General features: G+C 44.2%; 1 protein-coding gene across 1 annotated transcript in view; it reads right to left on the bottom strand.

The window, feature by feature from the left end:
- Positions 1 to 16,072, bottom strand: part of wdfy3 (WD repeat and FYVE domain containing 3) — a 224,097-nt gene extending 208,025 nt beyond the window's left edge. Inside the window, exon 1 of the mRNA XM_064936580.1 lies at positions 15,743 to 16,072. Within this exon, the coding sequence (XP_064792652.1) occupies positions 15,743 to 15,774 (32 nt within the window). The 5' untranslated portion in view covers positions 15,775 to 16,072. The remainder of the gene's footprint in view (positions 1 to 15,742) is intronic.
- Positions 16,073 to 22,763: the final 6,691 nt, after the last annotated feature.

Below are 22,763 nucleotides of genomic sequence, written 5' to 3'. Positions count from 1 at the left end.
ACATTATACTGCCTCACATTACATTATACTGCCTCCACATTACATTATACTGCCTCCACATGACATTATACTGCCTCACATTACATTATACTGCCTCACATTACATTTACATTACATTTAAGTCATTTGGCAGACGATACTGCCTCCACATGACATTATACTGCCTCCACATGACATTATACTGCCTCCACATGACATTATACTGCCTCACATGACATTATACTGCCTCCACATGACATTATACTGCCTCCACATGACATTATACTGCCTCCACATTACATTATACTGCCTCCACATTACATTATACTGCCTCCACATTACATTATACTGCCTCCACATTACATTATACTGCCTCCACATTACATTATACTGCCTCCACATTACATTATACTGCCTCCACATTACATTATACTGCCTCCACATTACATTATACTGCCTCCACATGACATTATACTGCCTCCACATGACATTATACTGCCTCCACATGACATTATACTGCCTCCACATGACATTATACTGCCTCCACATTACATTATACTGCCTCCACATGACATTATACTGCCTCACATTACATTATACTGCCTCCACATTACATTATACTGCCTCCACATGACATTATACTGCCTCACATTACATTATACTGCCTCACATTACATTTACATTACATTTAAGTCATTTGGCAGACGATACTGCCTCCACATTACATTATACTGCCTCCACATGACATTATACTGCCTCCACATGACATTATACTGCCTCACATTACATTATACTGCCTCCACATGACATTATACTGCCTCCACATGACATTATACTGCCTCCACATTACATTATACTGCCTCCACATTACATTATACTGCCTCCACATGACATTATACTGCCTCCACATGACATTATACTGCCTCCACATGACATTATACTGCCTCCACATGACATTATACTGCCTCCACATGACATTATACTGCCTCCACATGACATTATACTGCCTCCACATGACATTATACTGCCTCCACATGACATTATACTGCCTCCACATGACATTATACTGCCTCCACATTACATTATACTGCCTCCACATTACATTATACTGCCTCCACATTACATTATACTGCCTCCACATGACATTATACTGCCTCCACATGACATTATACTGCCTCCACATTACATTATACTGCCTCCACATGACATTATACTGCCTCACATTACATTATACTGCCTCCACATTACATTATACTGCCTCCACATTACATTATACTGCCTCCACATTACATTATACTGGTGTCGAAAGCGTTCCACAGGGATGCTAGCCCATGTTGACTCCAATGTTTCCCACAGAGAGAAAAAACAACAACTCTTTAATCAATTTTAGAATAAGGTCAATCAAATGGTCTTGAAAAGGGAACGATGCCCATACCTACCGACTACAAATATCCATCTCCCTATAACCAGGTTCCTGAGTTTATTGTTCACTTCGATCCCTTCTCTATTACCTCATAGGCAGACAATGGAAAGACAAAGCCAACTACTGGAGACTGCTGGGTCCTTCCATTTGATTACAATCACCTTTTTTGGGGGGGACCGATTCTTTTGTGTCATTTATAATGTTTAATTTATTTGCGCGGTTCCAAACTAGGCCCGAGATAGGCTATCCAAAGTTAGACCAACTTTGTCACCGGTCACACACCAGCCAACTCTTCCAAAAGCAAACACACACACACACACACCAAACCACACCCTGAAACCAACTCCTTTTTGAATTCAGTCATGGCCACGAGCACTTCTTTACAGAACCAAATCTAAAATAGGGCTAAAACAGGAAGTGTAGTCACCTTTTAAAAGCAAAGTATCCATTATGACAGTCTCAATGGACCTTCACTTGCAAACGCCTGGTAACATTGGAAATAAAGCCTTACATAACCTAGATAGCAGCACAATTCATCAATTAATTATTATATTATTAAAATTCATCAATTAATTATTATATTATTAAAATTCATCAATTAATTATTATATTATTAAAATTCATCAATTAATTATTATATCATTCAAATTCATCAATTCATTATTATATTATTAAAATTCATCAATTAATTATTATATTATTCAAATTCATCAATTAATTATTATATTATTCAAATTCATCAATTAATTATTATATTATTCAAATTCATCAATTAATTATTATATTATTAAAATTCATCAATTAATTATTATATTATTCAAATTCATCAATTAATTATTATATTATTCAAATTCATCAATTAATTATTATATTATTAAAATTCATCAATTAATTATTATATTATTCAAATTCATTAATTAATCCTGTTAATTAAAAGAGGGATTCTCATTGAAAAATGAAGAAACAAAGACAACGATATTGAATTGAAACAAACAAAACACTGAATAATGTACAAAGCGTTCACCAGTTTGGTCATTCCAACTTTTCCAGGATAAGCCAACGAGCTACAATAGTGAGAGTGCAGGTCTACCAAGTTGAAGCACAACCATTGAAATCCAGAAGTCAGTCCTCAATGAAAGTCACTTTGTTGTTTCGTAAACTGACGTTTTTACTTGTCTTGACAAAAATACATCCTTAACCGTGGAGAACAACATTCAAACCGTGGAGAACAACAATCAAACCGTGGAGAACAACAATCAAACCGTGGAGAACAACAATCAAACCGTGGAGAACAACATTCAAACCGTGGAGAACAACATTCAAACCGTGGAGAACAACATTCAAACCGATTCCACAAAACAAATAGAGGAATATCACCTGTCAGACAGAGACTAGTTAGAGTAATACCACCTGTCAGACAGAGACTAGTTAGAGGAATATCACCTGTCAGACAGAGACTAGTTAGAGTAATACCACCTGTCAGACAGAGACTAGTTAGAGGAATATCACCTGTCAGACAGAGACTAGTTAGAGTAATACCACCTGTCAGACAGAGACTAGTTAGAGGAATATCACCTGTCAGACAGAGACTAGTTAGAGGAATATCACCTGTCAGACAGAGACTAGTTAGAGGAACACCACCTGTCAGACAGCATACAGAGACTAGTTAGAGGAATACCACCTGTCAGACAGAGACTAGTTAGAGGAATATCACCTGTCAGACAGAGACTAGTTAGAGGAATATCACCTGTCAGACAGAGACTAGTTAGAGGAACACCACCTGTCAGACAGCATACAGAGACTAGTTAGAGGAATACCACCTGTCAGACAGAGACTAGTTAGAGGAATACCACCTGTCAGACAGAGACTAGTTAGAGGAATATCACCTGTCAGACAGAGACTAGTTAGAGGAACACCACCTGTCAGACAGAGACTAGTTAGAGGAACACCACCTGTCAGACAGAGACTAGTTAGAGGAATATCACCTGTCAGACAGAGACTAGTTAGAGGAACATCACCTGTCAGACAGAGACTAGTTAGAGGAATACCACCTGTCAGACAGAGACTAGTTAGAGTAATACCACCTGTCAGACAGAGACTAGTTAGAGGAATATCACCTGTCAGACAGAGACTAGTTAGAGGAGAGGAATACCACCTGTCAGACAGAGACTAGTTAGAGAATATCACCTGTCAGACAGAGACTAGTTAGAGGAATATCACCTGTCAGACAGAGACTAGTTAGAGGAATACCACCTGTCAGACAGAGACTAGTTAGAGGAATACCACCTGTCAGACAGAGACTAGTTAGAGGAACACCACCTGTCAGACAGAGACTAGTTAGAGGAGAGGAATATCACCTGTCAGACAGAGACTAGTTAGAGGAATATCACCTGTCAGACAGAGACTAGTTAGAGGAACACCACCTGTCAGACAGAGACTAGTTAGAGGAACACCACCTGTCAGGCAGAGACTAGTTAGAGGAACATCACCTGTCAGACAGAGACTAGTTAGAGGAATACCACCTGTCAGACAGAGACTAGTTAGAGGAACACCACCTGTCAGACAGAGACTAGTTAGAGGAGAGGAACACCACCTGTCAGACAGAGACTAGTTAGAGGAATATCACCTGTCAGACAGAGACTAGTTAGAGGAATACCACCTGTCAGACAGAGACTAGTTAGAGGAACACCACCTGTCAGACAGAGACTAGTTAAAGGAATATCACCAGTCAGACAGAGACTAGTTAGAGGAATACCACCTGTCAGACAGAGACTAGTTAGAGGAATACCACCAGTCAGACAGAGACTAGTTAGAGGAATACCACCTGTCAGACAGAGACTAGTTAGAGGAATATCACCAGTCAGACAGAGACTAGTTAGAGGAATACCACCTGTCAGACAGAGACTAGTTAGAGGAACACCACCTGTCAGACAGAGACTAGTTAGAGGAATATCACCTGTCAGACAGAGACTAGTTAGAGGAATATCACCTGTCAGACAGAGACTAGTTAGAGGAATATCACCTGTCAGACAGAGACTAGTTAGAGGAATACCACCTGTCAGACAGAGACTAGTTAGAGGAATATCACCTGTCAGACAGAGACTAGTTAGAGGAATATCACCTGTCAGACAGAGACTAGTTAGAGGAATATCACCTGTCAGACAGAGACTAGTTAGAGGAATACCACCTGTCAGACAGAGACTAGTTAGAGGAATACCACCTGTCAGACAGAGACTAGTTAGAGGAATACCACCTGTCAGACAGAGACTAGTTAGAGGAATATCACCTGTCAGACAGAGACTAGTTAGAGGAGAGGAATATCACCTGTCAGACAGAGACTAGTTAGAGGAACACCACCTGTCAGACAGAGACTAGTTAGAGGAATACCACCTGTCAGACAGAGACTAGTTAGAGGAATATCACCTGTCAGACAGAGACTAGTTAGAGGAGAGGAATACCACCTGTCAGACAGAGACTAGTTAGAGGAATACCACCTGTCAGACAGAGACTAGTTAGAGGAATACCACCTGTCAGACAGAGACTAGTTAGAGGAACACCACCTGTCAGACAGAGACTAGTTAGAGGAACACCACCTGTCAGACAGAGACTAGTTAGAGTAATACCACCTGTCAGACAGAGACTAGTTAGAGGAATATCACCTGTCAGACAGAGACTAGTTAGAGGAATATCACCTGTCAGACAGAGACTAGTTAGAGGAATATCACCTGTCAGACAGAGACTAGTTAGAGGAACACCACCTGTCAGACAGAGACTAGTTAGAGGAACACCACCTGTCAGACAGAGACTAGTTAGAGGAACACCACCTGTCAGACAGAGACTAGTTAGAGGAATACCACCTGTCAGACAGTGACTAGTTAGAGGAACACCACCTGTCAGACAGAGACTAGTTAGAGGAGAGGAATATCACCTGTCAGACAGCATACAGAGACTAGTCAACAGAATAACAGAACAACGGTCGACAGAACAGTGGCATTCCATTATGTTTTACCTTTATTCAACGAGGCAAGTCAGTTTAAGGACAAATTCTTACTTACAACAATGGCCTTCCCAGGGAACAATGGGTCAACTACCTTGTTCAGGGGCAGAACGACTGATTTTTAACTTGTCAGCTTGAGGGATTCGACCAAGCAACCTTTCAGGTACTAGTCCAACGCTCTAACCACTAGGCTACCTGCTGGTTACTAGTCCAACACTCTAACCACTAGGCTACCTGCTGGTTACCGGCCCAACGCTCTAACCACTAGGCTACCTGCTGGTTACCGGCCCAACGCTCTAACCACTAGGCTACCTGCTGGTTACCGGCCCAACGCTCTAACCACTAGTCTACCTGCTGGTTACCGGCCCAACGCTCTAACCACTAGGCTACCTGCTGGTTACTGGTCCAACACTCTAACCACTAGGCTACCTGCTGGTTACTGGCCCAACGCTCTAACCACTAGGCTACCTGCAGCTGAAGCGTTTTAGTAGAGGAATAGACTTGACAATAGGATGTGTGTCCCAAATGGCAACCTGTTCCCTACATAGAAAACTACTTCTGACCAGGGCCCATAAGGCTGTTGTCAAAAGTAGTTCGCTATGTCGGGAATAGGGTGCCATTTGGGATGCAGATTGGAAAGTGAACAACAAGACAAAAGGCCTTGACTCTTCTTCTTTTCTAGTCTTTTCCAAGGCATTCTCCTAGAGGGACGCCAGCTTCAGTCTTTTCCAAGGCATTCTCCTAGAGGGACGCCAGCTTCAGTCTTTTCCAAGGCATTCTCCTAGTGCACTACTTTTGACCAGGGCCCTATGGCACCCTATTCCCTATGTTGTGCACTACTTTTGACCAGAGCCCTATGGCACCCTATTCCCTATGTTGTGCACTACTTTTGACCAGAGCCCTATGGCACCCTATTCCCTATGTAGTGCACTACTTTTGACCAGGGCCCTATGGCACCCTATTCCCTATATAGTACACTACTTTTGACCAGGGCCCTATGGCACCCTATTCCCTATGTAGTGCACTACTTTTGACCAGGGCCCTATGGCACCCTATTCCCTATGTTGTGCACTACTTTTGACCAGAGCCCTATGGCACCCTATTCCCTATGTTGTGCACTACTTTTGACCAGAGCCCTATGGCACCCTATTCCCTATGTAGTGCACTACTTTTGACCAGGGCCCTATGGCACCCTATTCCCTATATAGTACACTACTTTTGACCAGGGCCCTATGGCACCCTATTCCCTATATAGTGCACTACTTTTGACCAGTGCCCTATGGAAATAGGGTGCCATTTGAGACCTAACCCTAACAACACTTCAAAAGGGACTGTGTGGCTTCCTCTGGCTCCGTCACAAATAGGACCCTATTCCCTATGCAGTGCGCAGTAATGGTACCCTATTCCATATATAGTGCACTACTTTTGACCAGTGCACTAGGGAATAGGGTGGCCTTTGGGACGGCGCCTCTGTGACGTAACCACAGTAACACGGCTCTGCTGTGACGTAACCACAGTAACGCGGCTCTGCTGTGACGTAACCACAGTAACACGGCTCTGCTGTGACGTAACCACAGTAACACGGCTCTGCTGTGACGTAACCACAGTAACACGGCTCTGCTGTGACGTAACCACAGTAACACGGCTCTGCTGTGACGTAACCACAGTAACACGGCTCTGCTGTGACGTAACCACAGTAACGCGGCTCTGCTGTGACGTAACCACAGTAACACGGCTCTGCTGTGACGTAACCACAGTAACACGGCTCTGCTGTGACAGGACAGGCTAGTCAGGGGATGGTGGAGGAGCCTGGAAAGTCCACTAAGAAAAAGAAAAAAAACTAGAACTGCTGACAAAAATCTGTGAATTCCTAAACATGTTATGATAAATACATATTTTCGATGAAGCAAGTGTCAACAATGGAGCTTTTCCCCCCAGCTGTACAGCTGGTCAGATTCAGTAACATGACAGTAATTATACACTCATCATGAAAACACCATTTTAAATCAAGCAGGTTGGTCTGGGTCCTGGAAACCGCAAAGGTTTGGCATAGGCCTGGTTTAGGCGTACATGGGGCAATCTCAGATGCATGTCCCAGCAGAGACCAAACAAAACACACAAAAAACACTAACTGCTATTGAGTCTTCACCTACTTGCCTACATAGATAGTCCGAGTCACAACAACAACAACAACAGCAGCAACATAGCCCGAGTCACAACAACAAAAACAACAACGTAGCCCGAGTCACAACAACAACAAAAACATAGTCCGAGTCACAACAACAACATAGCACGAGTCACAACAACAACAACAACAACATAGTCCGAGTCACAACAACAACATAGTCCGAGACACAACAACAACATAGTCCGAGACACAACAACAACAACATAGTCCAGTCACAACAACAACAACATAGTCCAGTCACAACAACAACAACAACAACATAGCCCGAGTCACAACAACAACAAAAACATAGTCCGAGTCACAACAACAACAACAACGTAGCCCGAGTCACAACAACAACAAAAACATAGTCCGAGTCACAACAACAACATAGCACGAGTCACAACAACAACAACATAGTCCGAGTCACAACAACAACATAGTCCGAGACACAACAACATAGTCCGAGTCACAACAACAACAACATAGTCCGAGTCACAACAACAACAACATAGTCCAGTCACAACAACAACAACAGCAACATAGTCCGAGTCACAACAACAAAAACAACAACATAGCCCGAGTCACAACAACAACAAAAACATAGTCCGAGTCACAACAACAACAACAACATAGTCCGAGTCACAACAACAAAAACAACAACATAGTCCGAGTCACAACAACAACAACAACAACATAGTCCGAGTCACAACAACAACAACATAGTCCGAGTCACAACAACAACAACATAGTCCGAGTCACAACAACAACAACAACAACAACATAGTCCGAGTCACAACAACAACAACATAGTCCGAGTCACAACAACAAAAACAACAACATAGTCCGAGTCAAAACAACAAAAACAACAACATAGCCCGAGTCACAACAACAACAAAAACATAGTCCGAGTCACAACAACAACAACATAGCACGAGTCACAACAACAACAACATAGTCCGAGTCACAACAACAACAACATAGTCCGAGTCACAACAACAACATAGTCCGAGTCACAACAACAACAACAACAAAAACATAGTCCAAGTCACAGCAACAGTCTGAGGCAGTGAGACAGAGATACGAAGATTAGTCCTCATTCTATCTTTACCATTATGGAGTTGGCAATGTCCACGCCAAAACTCCCATCTCGAGCCCTCTCTACAGCCTGAGGTAAGAGCCAGAACGTACAGGAAGTAGCCCACATCTCATGCCAAGCAAGTCAAGACCCTGAGAGAGACAGAGATGTCAAGAGTGTTTCATCCTTTCCATCACGACCTCAGTCAGCAAGGCCTGACACACCACATCCAGACCCACCTCCATCATAATCATTTTTATATCAGCGAGTTTACACATCATTTATCTCAGGCTCCCAGCCCAGCACGCACACACACACACACACACACACACACACACGTTTCGATCAGTACATCTTGAAATTGATGAAAGCGGACTACGATGAATGTCAATAACCTTTATGATGGACTCGTAAAGAGAATGAATAGAATTTTTTCATTTCAAAATGCGTGGACCTGCATTACATTTTAGAGTTGTGGACAACTGGAATCGTCTGACAAATGAAAGACGAAATAATTTAGGGGAAATATTTCAGGTCTGTGATTGTTCCTAGTCTGTTCAATTGGGTAACAAACTAAAGACAGGCTATTGTCTAAAGTCCATAACATGAAGACCATACATCCTCTACCCATATCCTACTGTCTGTGGACCATACATCCTCTACCCATATCCTACTGTATGTGGACCATACATCCTCTACCCATATCCTACTGTCTGTGGACCATACATCCTCTACCCATATCCTACTGTCTGTGGACCATACATCCTCTACCCATATCCTACTGTCTGTGGACCATACATCCTCTACCCATATCCTACTGTATGTGGACCATACATCCTCTACCCATATCCTACTGTCCGGGACCATACATCCTCTACCCATATCCTACTGTACGGGACCATACATCCTCTACCCATATCCTACTGTACGGGACCATACATCCTCTACCCATATCCTACTGTACGGGACCATACATCCTCTACCCATATCCTACTGTACGGGACCATACATCCTCTACCCATATCCTACTGTCCGGGACCATACATCCTCTACCCATATCCTACTGTACGGGACCATACATCCTCTACCCATATCCTACTGTACGGGACCATACATCCTCTACCCATATCCTACTGTACGGGACCATACATCCTCTACCCATATCCTACTGTACGGGACCATACATCCTCTACCCATATCCTACTGTACGGGACCATACATCCTCTACCCATATCCTACTGTACGGGACCATACATCCTCTACCCATATCCTACTGTACGGGACCATACATCCTCTACCCATATCCTACTGTACGGGACCATACATCCTCTACCCATATCCTACTGTACGGGACCATACATCCTCTACCCATATCCTACTGTACGGGACCATACATCCTCTACCCATATCCTACTGTCCGGGACCATACATCCTCTACCCATATCCTACTGTATGTGGACCATACATCCTCTACCCATATCCTACTGTACGGGACCATACATCCTCTACCCATATCCTACTGTACGGGACCATACATCCTCTACCCATATCCTACTGTCTGTGGACCATACATCCTCTACCCATATCCTACTGTCCGGGACCATACATCCTCTACCCATATCCTACTGTACGGGACCATACATCCTCTACCCATATCCTACTGTACGGGACCATACATCCTCTACCCATATCCTACTGTCTGTGGACCATACATCCTCTACCCATATCCTACTGTCCGGGACCATACATCCTCTACCCATATCCTACTGTCTGTGGACCATACATCCTCTACCCATATCCTACTGTATGTGGACCATACATCCTCTACCCATATCCTACTGTCTGTGGACCATACATCCTCTACCCATATCCTACTGTACGGGACCATACATCCTCTACCCATATCCTACTGTCCGGGACCATACATCCTCTACCCATATCCTACTGTACGGGACCATACATCCTCTACCCATATCCTACTGTCTGTGGACCATACATCCTCTACCCATATCCTACTGTATGTGGACCATACATCCTCTACCCATATCCTACTGTCCGGGACCATACATCCTCTACCCATATCCTACTGTACGGGACCATACATCCTCTACCCATATCCTACTGTACGGGACCATACATCCTCTACCCATATCCTACTGTACGGGACCATACATCCTCTACCCATATCCTACTGTACGGGACCATACATCCTCTACCCATATCCTACTGTCCGGGACCATACATCCTCTACCCATATCCTACTGTACGGGACCATACATCCTCTACCCATATCCTACTGTACGGGACCATACATCCTCTACCCATATCCTACTGTACGGGACCATACATCCTCTACCCATATCCTACTGTACGGGACCATACATCCTCTACCCATATCCTACTGTACGGGACCATACATCCTCTACCCATATCCTACTGTACGGGACCATACATCCTCTACCCATATCCTACTGTACGGGACCATACATCCTCTACCCATATCCTACTGTACGGGACCATACATCCTCTACCCATATCCTACTGTACGGGACCATACATCCTCTACCCATATCCTACTGTCCGGGACCATACATCCTCTACCCATATCCTACTGTATGTGGACCATACATCCTCTACCCATATCCTACTGTACGGGACCATACATCCTCTACCCATATCCTACTGTACGGGACCATACATCCTCTACCCATATCCTACTGTCTGTGGACCATACATCCTCTACCCATATCCTACTGTCCGGGACCATACATCCTCTACCCATATCCTACTGTACGGGACCATACATCCTCTACCCATATCCTACTGTACGGGACCATACATCCTCTACCCATATCCTACTGTCTGTGGACCATACATCCTCTACCCATATCCTACTGTCCGGGACCATACATCCTCTACCCATATCCTACTGTCTGTGGACCATACATCCTCTACCCATATCCTACTGTATGTGGACCATACATCCTCTACCCATATCCTACTGTCTGTGGACCATACATCCTCTACCCATATCCTACTGTACGGGACCATACATCCTCTACCCATATCCTACTGTCCGGGACCATACATCCTCTACCCATATCCTACTGTACGGGACCATACATCCTCTACCCATATCCTACTGTACGGGACCATACATCCTCTACCCATATCCTACTGTACGGGACCATACATCCTCTACCCATATCCTACTGTACGGGACAATACATCCTCTACCCATATCCTACTGTCCGGGACCATACATCCTCTACCCATATCCTACTGTACGGGACCATACATCCTCTACCCATATCCTACTGTACGGGACCATACATCCTCTACCCATATCCTACTGTACGGGACCATACATCCTCTACCCATATCCTACTGTACGGGACCATACATCCTCTACCCATATCCTACTGTACGGGACCATACATCCTCTACCCATATCCTACTGTACGGGACCATACATCCTCTACCCATATCCTACTGTACGGGACCATACATCCTCTACCCATATCCTACTGTACGGGACCATACATCCTCTACCCATATCCTACTGTCCGGGACCATACATCCTCTACCCATATCCTACTGTCTGTGGACCATACATCCTCTACCCATATCCTACTGTACGGGACCATACATCCTCTACCCATATCCTACTGTATGTGGACCATACATCCTCTACCCATATCCTACTGTCCGGGACCATACATCCTCCTCTACCCATATCCTACTGTACGGGACCATACATCCTCTACCCATATCCTACTGTACGGGACCATACATCCTCTACCCATATCCTACTGTACGGGACCATACATCCTCTACCCATATCCTACTGTCTGTGGACCATACATCCTCTACCCATATCCTACTGTACAGGGACCATACATCCTCTACCCATATCCTACTCTACGGGACCATACATCCTCTACCCATATCCTACTTTACGGGACCATACATCCTCTACCCATATCCTACTGTACGGGACCATACATCCTCTACCCATATCCTACTGTACAGGACCATACATCCTCTACCCATATCCTACTGTATGTGGACCATACATCCTCTACCCATATCCTACTGTACGGGCCATACATCCTCTACCCATATCCTACTGTACGGGACCATACATCCTCTACCCATATCCTACTGTACGGGACCATACATCATCTACCCATATCCTACTGTACGGGACCATACATCCTCTACCCATATCCTACTGTATGTGGACCATACATCCTCTACCCATATCCTACTGTCCGGGACCATACATCCTCCTCTACCCATATCCTACTGTACGGGACCATACATCCTCTACCCATATCCTACTGTACGGGACCATACATCCTCTACCCATATCCTACTGTACAGGACCATACATCCTCTACCCATATCCTACTGTATGTGGACCATACATCCTCTACCCATATCCTACTGTCCGGGACCATACATCCTCCTCTACCCATATCCTACTGTACGGGACCATACATCCTCTACCCATATCCTACTGTACGGGACCATACATCCTCTACCCATATCCTACTGTACGGGACCCTACATCCTCTACCCATATCCTACTGTACGGGACCATACATCCTCTACCCATATCCTACTGTACGGGACCATACATCCTCTACCCATATCCTACTGTCTGTGGACCATACATCCTCTACCCATATCCTACTGTACGGGACCATACATCCTCTACCCATATCCTACTGTACGGGACCATACATCCTCTACCCATATCCTACTGTACGGGGACCATACATCCTCTACCCATATCCTACTCTACGGGACCATACATCCTCTACCCATATCCTACTGTACAGGACCATACATCCTCCACCCATATCCTACTGTACGGGACCATACATCCTCTACCCATATCCTACTGTACAGGACCATACATCCTCTACCCATATCCTACTGTATGTGGACCATACATCCTCTACCCATATCCTACTGTACGGGACCATACATCCTCTACCCATATCCTACTGTACGGGACCATACATCCTCTACCCATATCCTACTGTACGGGACCATACATCATCTACCCATATCCTACTGTCCGGGACCATACATCCTCTACCCATATCCTACTGTCCGGGACCATACATCCTCTACCCATATCCTACTGTACGGGACCATACATCCTCTACCCATATCCTACTGTCCGGGACCATACATCCTCTACCCATATCCTACTGTATGTGGACCATACATCCTCTACCCATATCCTACTGTACGGGACCATACATCCTCCTCTACCCATATCCTACTGTACGGGACCATACATCCTCTACCCATATCCTACTGTCTGTGGACCATACATCCTCTACCCATATCCTACTGTACGGGACCATACATCCTCTACCCATAACCTACTGTACGGGACCATACATCCTCTACCCATATCCTACTGTCTGTGGACCATACATCCTCTCCCCATATCCTACTGTCTGTGGACCATACATCCTCTACCCATATCCTACTGTATGTGGACCATACATCCTCTACCCATATCCTACTGTACGGGACCATACATCATCTACCCATATCCTACTGTACGGGACCATACATCCTCTACCCATATCCTACTGTCCGGGACCATACATCCTCTACCCATATCCTACTGTACGGGACCATACATCCTCTACCCATATCCTACTGTCCGGGACCATACATCATCTACCCATATCCTACTGTCCGGGACCATACATCCTCTACCCATATCCTACTGTACGGGACCATACATCCTCTACCCATATCCTACTGTCTGTGGACCATACATCCTCTCCCCATATCCTACTGTACGGGACCATACATCCTCTACCCATATCCTACTGTACAGGACCATACATCCTCTACCCATATCCTACTGTCCGGGACCATACATCCTCTACCCATATCCTACTGTCCGGGACCATACATCCTCTACCCATATCCTACTGTACGGGACCATACATCCTCTACCCATATCCTACTGTATGTGGACCATACATCCTCTACCCATATCCTACTGTACGGGACCATACATCCTCTACCCATATCCTACTGTACGGGACCATACATCCTCTACCCATATCCTACTGTATGTGGACCATACATCCTCTACCCATATCCTACTGTACGGGACCATACATCCTCTACCCATATCCTACTGTACGGGACCATGCATCCTCTACCCATATCCTACTGTCCGGGACCATACATCCTCTACCCATATCCTACTGTACGGGACCATACATCCTCTACCCATATCCTACTGTACGGGACCATACATCCTCTACCCATATCCTACTGTCCGGGACCATACATCCTCCTCTACCCATATCCTACTGTACGGGACCATACATCCTCTACCCATATCCTACTGTACGGGACCATACATCCTCTACCCATATCCTACTGTACGGGACCATACATCCTCTACCCATATCCTACTGTACGGGACCATACATCCTCTACCCATATCCTACTGTCTGTGGACCATACATCCTCTACCCATGTCTTGAGCAATGTCCTCTGCCTCTAAAATCTGCTTTAATTTAGTAAACAGAAAGTCTTCCTTTCTCTGAGATGAAAAGGCCTGAGGTGTAAATGAGCCTAATGGCTCTGAATAATGCTTTTATGCAATTTCCAGAAGCTACAAACGTAAGCTTTCATGTGCCCTTGTCAATGTGGGGCATTACACAAGCTTAGGGCACAATGACAAATAAAAGAGTTGTGTGTTGTTTTTAAAAAAAAGTAGACTAAATATGCATCTTAAGAATGAAAAATCAGCTATTATTTAGCAATTTATAGGCTACACTAAAACTAACAAAACAAGATATCCAAACAACCCTGGATGGTCCCACACTCCTTGCACAGATTGTCTCTTGACAATTCATCCTCGGTGTACCATCGACACAGCACAGAAGAAAGAAGCCATTTCATGTCGATCGTTGCCGCAAATCAATCCGCTGTGCGTGTCCGATAGCTCTCACTGAGCATTAAAACAAAACCCCCGGTCACCGCGGAGACAAGCCTCATCACCACCGTCCACCAACCGAGCCCTTTTTAAAAATGTTTCCATACCTGCTGTTCTTCTCCAGGTGTCCTGTCAGCATCTCAAGATGTCACCTCACGACAGACACAGAATTAATACCCTCCCAATTCCACAAAAACCAAGACGAGGAAAATCCCCTCTCCTCTTAGCCCCGAGCAAAGGGCTTCATGTTCGATAGAGAAGACGAAGAATAATGGTTATCTGCATTTGGTTGTTTGCCATCCGGTTACTAAGACGATCAGTGGTATCCAGAGTGGCTCAGTAGACTTGGTGACGAGGGAAGGCCGGAGGCACAGCTCTCTCTCCGTGTTGGCAGTGCCTGGAACTGTGTGTGCCAGCGTACGGGCAGGCAGTCAGTGTGGTGTGGCCTTCAGGGACTGGCACAGCTGATCCCTCCCCCCCCCTCCCCCTGTCACCTGCCTCACAACAGACCACGCGGGTGGAGTGGGTACTATGGGGCAGGGAGAGGGTGGCAGGAAGGGGGAGGCACCATCACAACAGGACAGAACACACCATCTTGAGGTTGGGGGGGGGGGGGGCATTCAGGACAGGAAGATACCATCTGGGCTTGAGAACAGCAGATATAACTGCAAGGCCTACCTATGGTGAGGTACAGCAATTGGTGGAGCATACCACCTAAGGGTTAGAAAAGGGGGAGGTGGAGGGTCAGTCTCTCTCAACAGGACGGGAAGATACCATCTGGGCTTGAGAACAGGGGAGAAATAACTGCTAACTACGGGTGGGGTAAAGGGGCTGGTGGGGAGACGAACAGGAACATACCATCTGTGGGCTGGGGGGGGGATCAACTTCCCTCACACACACAAGGACAGGAATATACCATCTGGGGGCTGGGGGGGTTCAACTTCCCTCACACACACAAGGACAGGAACATACCATCTGGGGGCTGGGGGGGGATCAACTTCCCTCACACACACAAGGACAGGAATATACCATCTGGGGGCTGGGGGGGGATCAACTTCCCTCACACACACAAGGACAGGAATATACCATTGCCTAGGAGCTACCTACTTCGAGCAGCCACCAGCCAGGCAACATACATCATTTAGCAAATTAGATTTTCTCATTACTGTAGCTTGGTATGGGACTAGATTATGTCTCATTACGGTAGCTTGGTAGGGGACTAGATCATGTCTCATTATTGTATCTTGGTAGGGGACTAGATCTTGTCTCATTATTGTATCTTGGCAGGGGACTAGATCTTGTCTCATTACGGTAGCTTGGTAGGGGACTAGATCATGTCTACTGTAGCTTAGTAGGTGACTAGATCAGGTCTAATGTAGCTTGGTAGGGGACTAGATCATGTCTACTGTAGCTTGGTAGGGGACTAGATCATGTCTCATTACTGTAGCTTGGTAGGGGACTAGATCATGTCTCATTACGGTAGCTTTGTAGGGGACTAGATCATGTCTACTGTATCTTGGTAGGGGACTAGAACATGTCTCATTACGGTAGCTTTGTAGGGGACTAGATCATGTCTACTGTATCTTGGTAGGGGACTAGAACATGTCTCATTACGGTAGCTTGGTAGGGGACTAGATCATGTCTACTGTAGCTTGGTAGGGGACTAGATCATGTCTCATTACTGTAGCTTGGTAGGGGACTAGATCATGTCTCATTACGGTAGCTTTGTAGGGGACTAGATCATGTCTACTGTATCTTGGTAGGGGACTAGATCATGTCTCATTACGGTAGCTTTGTAGGGGACTAGATCATGTCTACTGTATCTTGGTAGGGGACTAGAACATGTCTCATTACGGTAGCTTGGTAGGGGACTAGATCATGTCTCATTACGGTAGCATGGTAAGGGACTAGATCATGTCTCATTACGGTAGCTTGGTAAGGGACTAGATCATGTCTCATTACGGTAGCTTGGTAGAGGACTAGATCATGTCTCATTACTGTAGCTTGGTAGGGAGCTAGATCATGTCTACTGTATCTTGGTAGGGGACTAGATCATGTCTCATTATTGTAGCTTGGTAGGGGACTAGACCATGTCTAATGTAGCTTGGTAGGTGACTAGATCATGTCTACTGTATCTTGGTAGGGGACTAGATCATGTCTCATTACGGTAGCTTGGTAGGGGACTAGATCATGTCTACTGTAGCTTGGTAGGGGGCTAAATAAAGTCTCATTGCGGTAGCTTGGTAGGGGGCTTGATCATGTCTACTGTATCTTGGTAGGGGACTAGATCATGTCTCATTACGGTAGCTTGGTAGGGGACTAGATCATGTCTACTGTAGCTTGGTAGGGGGCTAAATAAAGTCTCATTGCGGTAGCTTGGTAGGGGGCTTGATCATGTCTACTGTATCTTGGTAGGGGACTAGATCATGTCTACTGTATCTTGGTAGGGGACTAGATCATGTCTACTGTAGCTTATTAGGGGACTAGATCATGTCTCATTACGGTAACTTGGGTGATACAACATTACAATTGGAAGAATATTATACAGAAGAGCCTAGGAGGTCAGACCACAATTTCGTTACCGTGGAATTGCCCAAAGGCTGAGACAGATTTTTTTTTAAATGTAAATGTTTTCCAAACAAACAAAAAAAAGATTTTAATCTTTATCAAGATAACTGCATTCAGCTAAAAAAATTTGGCATTTGGTTAGTTGGCGTTATCTATTTACAAAACTTTGGTTTCCCTTCATGTAAATGTAAGCTGGGTGTCGATAGCAACTGCCAGACTCATTCAGTGCTAACGTAACGTTAGCAGGGAAAAGCCCATAAGGACACGCCTGACGCCCAAACCGATATTCAATTTATTCAAATTAGGTTAGGGTAAGGGTCAAGTTTAAGGGTTTTGCTAGTTGGTTTAAGCGTCAGCGGTGTCCTTATAGTCTCTCCCCGTTAGCAGGCTAGTAGGGCTAACATTAGCAAACTAGTAGGGCTAACATTAGCAGGCTAGTAGGGCTAACATTAGCAGGCTAGTAGGGCTAACATTAGCAGGCTAGTAGGGCTAACATTAGCAAGCTAGTAGGGCTAACATTAGCAAACTAGTAGGGCTAACATTAGCAAACTAGTAGGGCTAACATTAGCAAACTAGTAGGGCTAACATTAGCAAACTAGTAGGGCTAACATTAGCAAACTAGTAGGGCTAACATTAGCAGGCTAGTAGGGCTAACATTAGCAAACTAGTAGGGCTAACATTGGCTAAAAAGACTTTCTTATACTTACAGAAGGCCGAAAAAAAGATTCTAAATTAAATATTAAGATGTTGATATTAGTTGGCAGGGGTCTTTATGTCAACATTGTTGTGTTTTGGTGTATTTCGGATATCTTTTAAGATTTTTTTTCTGGTAGATGTTTTCTAAAACTCTTTTTCGATCTGTTTGACAAGAAATCAAAGCCTTTGTTTATTCCTAATATCTAGGATGGATGAAAAATGTATACAGTGCCTTCAGAAAGTATTCACACCACTTGAATTCTTCGCTAATTTGGTTGTGTTACGGCCTGAATTGAAAATGTATTAAATATGATTTTTTCTCTCACACATCTACACACAATGCCGGTGCTTAGTTCCATTCTATTTATTTTTTTTTATCCTGAAAAACTCCTCAGTCCTTAATGATTAGAAACAATACCCATAACATGATGCAGACATCACGATGCATGAAAATATGGAGAGTGGTACTCAGTAATGTGTTGGATTTGCCCCAAACATAACACTATTTTTCAGGCCAAAAATTAATTTTTGCAGTATTACTTTAGTGCCTTATTACTTTAGTGCAAACAGGATGCATGTTTTGGAATATTTTTTATTCTGTACAAGCTTCCTTTTCACTCTGTCAATTATGTTAGTATTGTGGAGTGACTACAATATTGTTGATCCACCCTCACTTCTCCTATCACAGCCATTAAACTGTTCGAAAGTCATCATTGGCCTCATGGAAAAATCCCTGAGCGGCTTGCTTCCTGTCCGACTGAGTTAGGAAGGACGCCTGTATCTTTGTAGTGACTGGGTGCATTGATGCACCATAACAATAACTTTACCATGCTCAAAGGGATATTGAGTGTCTGCTTTTCTTTTCTTTTGTTTAACTCATCTACCAATAGGTGCCCCTCTTTGCGAGTCATTAGAAAACCCTCGCTGGTCTTTGTGTTTGAAATGCACTGCTTGACTGAGGGACCTTACAGATAATTGTATGTGTGGGGTATCAAGAATCATATTAAAAACACTATTATTGCACACACATGCAACTTATGAAGCAAATGTTTACTCCTGAACTTATGGCTCGTCAACAAAGGGGTTCAATACTTATTTACTCAACACATTTCAGCTTTTCATTTTGTAATTAAAATTTGTAAACATTTCAACAAACAAACAAAAAATCCACTTTGACATTATGGGTTATTGTGTGTAAGCCAGTGGGGGGAGAAAAAAAACATCTCAATTTAAATAACTTAAATAACTTTAAAAATTCAGGCTGTAACACAACAAAATGTGGAAAAAGGCCAAGGGGTATTAAAACTTTCAGAAGGGACCAGTTTCCTTCATTTCTCATAAAGACTCATAGCATTCATTTGACACCGAATTTGACATGCTCATATGAACTTCACATGTTTGTTACATGGCAATACATGGAAATGGAAATCACCAACGGCTACATCAGATTTATCAAAGAGAAACTGATGAGAAATGTTCTGTTATCGTCGCCAATCAACTGCATTTTACTAAAACACTTCGACCTGTAAAATGGCTCATTGGCTAGCTTTGCTTCCAGCCTATGCCAATGAGCATTAACATTCTAGCTTACAACTTCTGCATCCAAAAATAGGTATTTTTCAAAGATCACAACCAAATATAATCTTAGCGACTGTTCAAGCAATAATCCAAACTACATTGTAACTGTATGACAAAAGCGTATTTATTTAGTTGGTACACAATTGACATTTTAAATTGAATTTACATTTTAACTTCTAATTAGTAACACAAAGATGGACGCCAGTCCGTAAATGTAAAATTAAAATGGTCATGTCGATTCTATTATCTATATTTCTATAATCTCAAAATGTTTCCTACAGAGGCTTGACAATATAACTTTAAAAAATATATAGATAACTACACCTAAACTCAGTCAACCTGCACAGCCCGGCCCATCCAAACTACACCTAAACTCAGTCAACCTGCACAGCCCGGCCCATCCAAACTACACCTAAACTCAGTCAACCTGCACAGCCCGGACCATCGAAACCACACCTAAACTCAGTCAACCTGCACAGCCCGGCCCATCCAAACTACACCTAAACTCAGTCAACCTGCACAGCCCGGCCCATCGAAACCACACCTAAACTCAGTCAACCTGCACAGCCCGGCCCATCGAAACTACACCTAAACTCAGTCAACCTGCACAGCCCGGCCCATCCAAACTACACCTAAACTCAGTCAACCTGCACAGCCCGGCCCATCCAAACTACACCTAAACTCAGTCAACCTGCACAGCCCGGCCCATCCAAACTACACCTAAACTCAGTCAACCTGCACAGCCCGGCCCATCCAAACTACACCTAAACTCAGTCAACCTGCACAGCCCGGCCCATCGAAACCACACCTAAACTCAGTCAACCTGCTCAGCCCGGCCCATCGAAACCACACCTAAACTCAGTCAACCTGCACAGCCCGGCCCATCGAAACCACACCTAAACTCAGTCAACCTGCACAGCCCGGCCCATCCAAACTACACCTAAACTCAGTCAACCTGCTCAGCCCGGCCCATCGAAACCACACCTAAACTCAGTCAACCTGCACAGCCCGGCCCATCCAAACTACACCTAAACTCAGTCAACCTGCACAGCCCGGCCCATCCAAACTACACCTAAACTCAGTCAACCTGCACAGCCCGGACCATCGAAACCACACCTAAACTCAGTCAACCTGCACAGCCCGGCCCATCCAAACCACACCTAAACTCAGTCAACCTGCACAGCCCGGACCATCGAAACCACACCTAAACTCAGTCAACCTGCACAGCCCGGCCCATCCAAACTACACCTAAACTCAGTCAACCTGCACAGCCCGGCCCATCCAAACTACACCTAAACTCATTTCACACATAAGAGTTAAGAGCCTACAGACAAGATTAAATTGACAATCTTGATGAGTGACAATGTTAGGCCTATCATCTTGTAATTTACAGATGCAGGGAAAGGATCATCAATTGATCAAATCCTCCTTCAGAGTCACGTAAAACATTGATTTCTATATGGTATCAGAATATTCTGCCGTTTTATTGACACTTATCTTTGCCAAATAACTCTTAAAATTCAAGGTGGTGCAGCACTATTTTCAAACTTCACTTTTTCCCCAAAAATTATCTCTGCTGTCCATGCATTCAGCACAAGACCAGTCACGCGCCAGCATTACTCCGGCTACTAAGCAACAAAAATATATATATTACAATAATAAATAAAATAATAAATTAACAAATACAAATAAATAGTAACATAATCAAATGTCATTCATCTGGGTGAAGAGGATGACTTTACTTAGAACAATAGTGCAATGACGATGAAAAATGGTGGGTATTGTGTGGCAGTCTAGTTATTTTATTATGAAAGGCTGGACATGGCATATAAATTCCCCTCAGAGTCAAATCTGACATCGAGTACAACATACTATGTGTGTAGTTCACAATGGCAAGCCCAAACAAACGAATTGACGCACTGACAGCATTGCAAATGCTGCAGAATTTAGATGAGTTGGGAGTCGGATGGAGGATCGAATATCGAGCTTTAAAAATCGACGTTGCTGATGAAGAGTCTTCATTATGATTCTAAAATGCCGACTTCAAGCCTCCCCCCTCCCGATTGCCTGAGACCTCGACGCAGAAAAACAAAAACACAGCCAACTGAGACGGTGCTCTCAACTGCCTCGGTGAGACAGGAGTCTGGGAGGGATGGCACAGTTTGGGTAGAAATTAATGATGAGTTAATGTGACATGTAGATGTTACAACATATAAGAGATTGTACTGTTCCTCACAACAGGAAGTGAAACAGTACGTGTCTATGGATAAACTCAAAACAGTTATA

This window comes from Oncorhynchus masou, chromosome 25, assembly GCF_036934945.1.
Source record: "Oncorhynchus masou masou isolate Uvic2021 chromosome 25, UVic_Omas_1.1, whole genome shotgun sequence".
NCBI lineage: Eukaryota > Metazoa > Chordata > Actinopteri > Salmoniformes > Salmonidae > Oncorhynchus > Oncorhynchus masou.
This window is presented reverse-complemented; position numbering and strand designations above follow the sequence as displayed.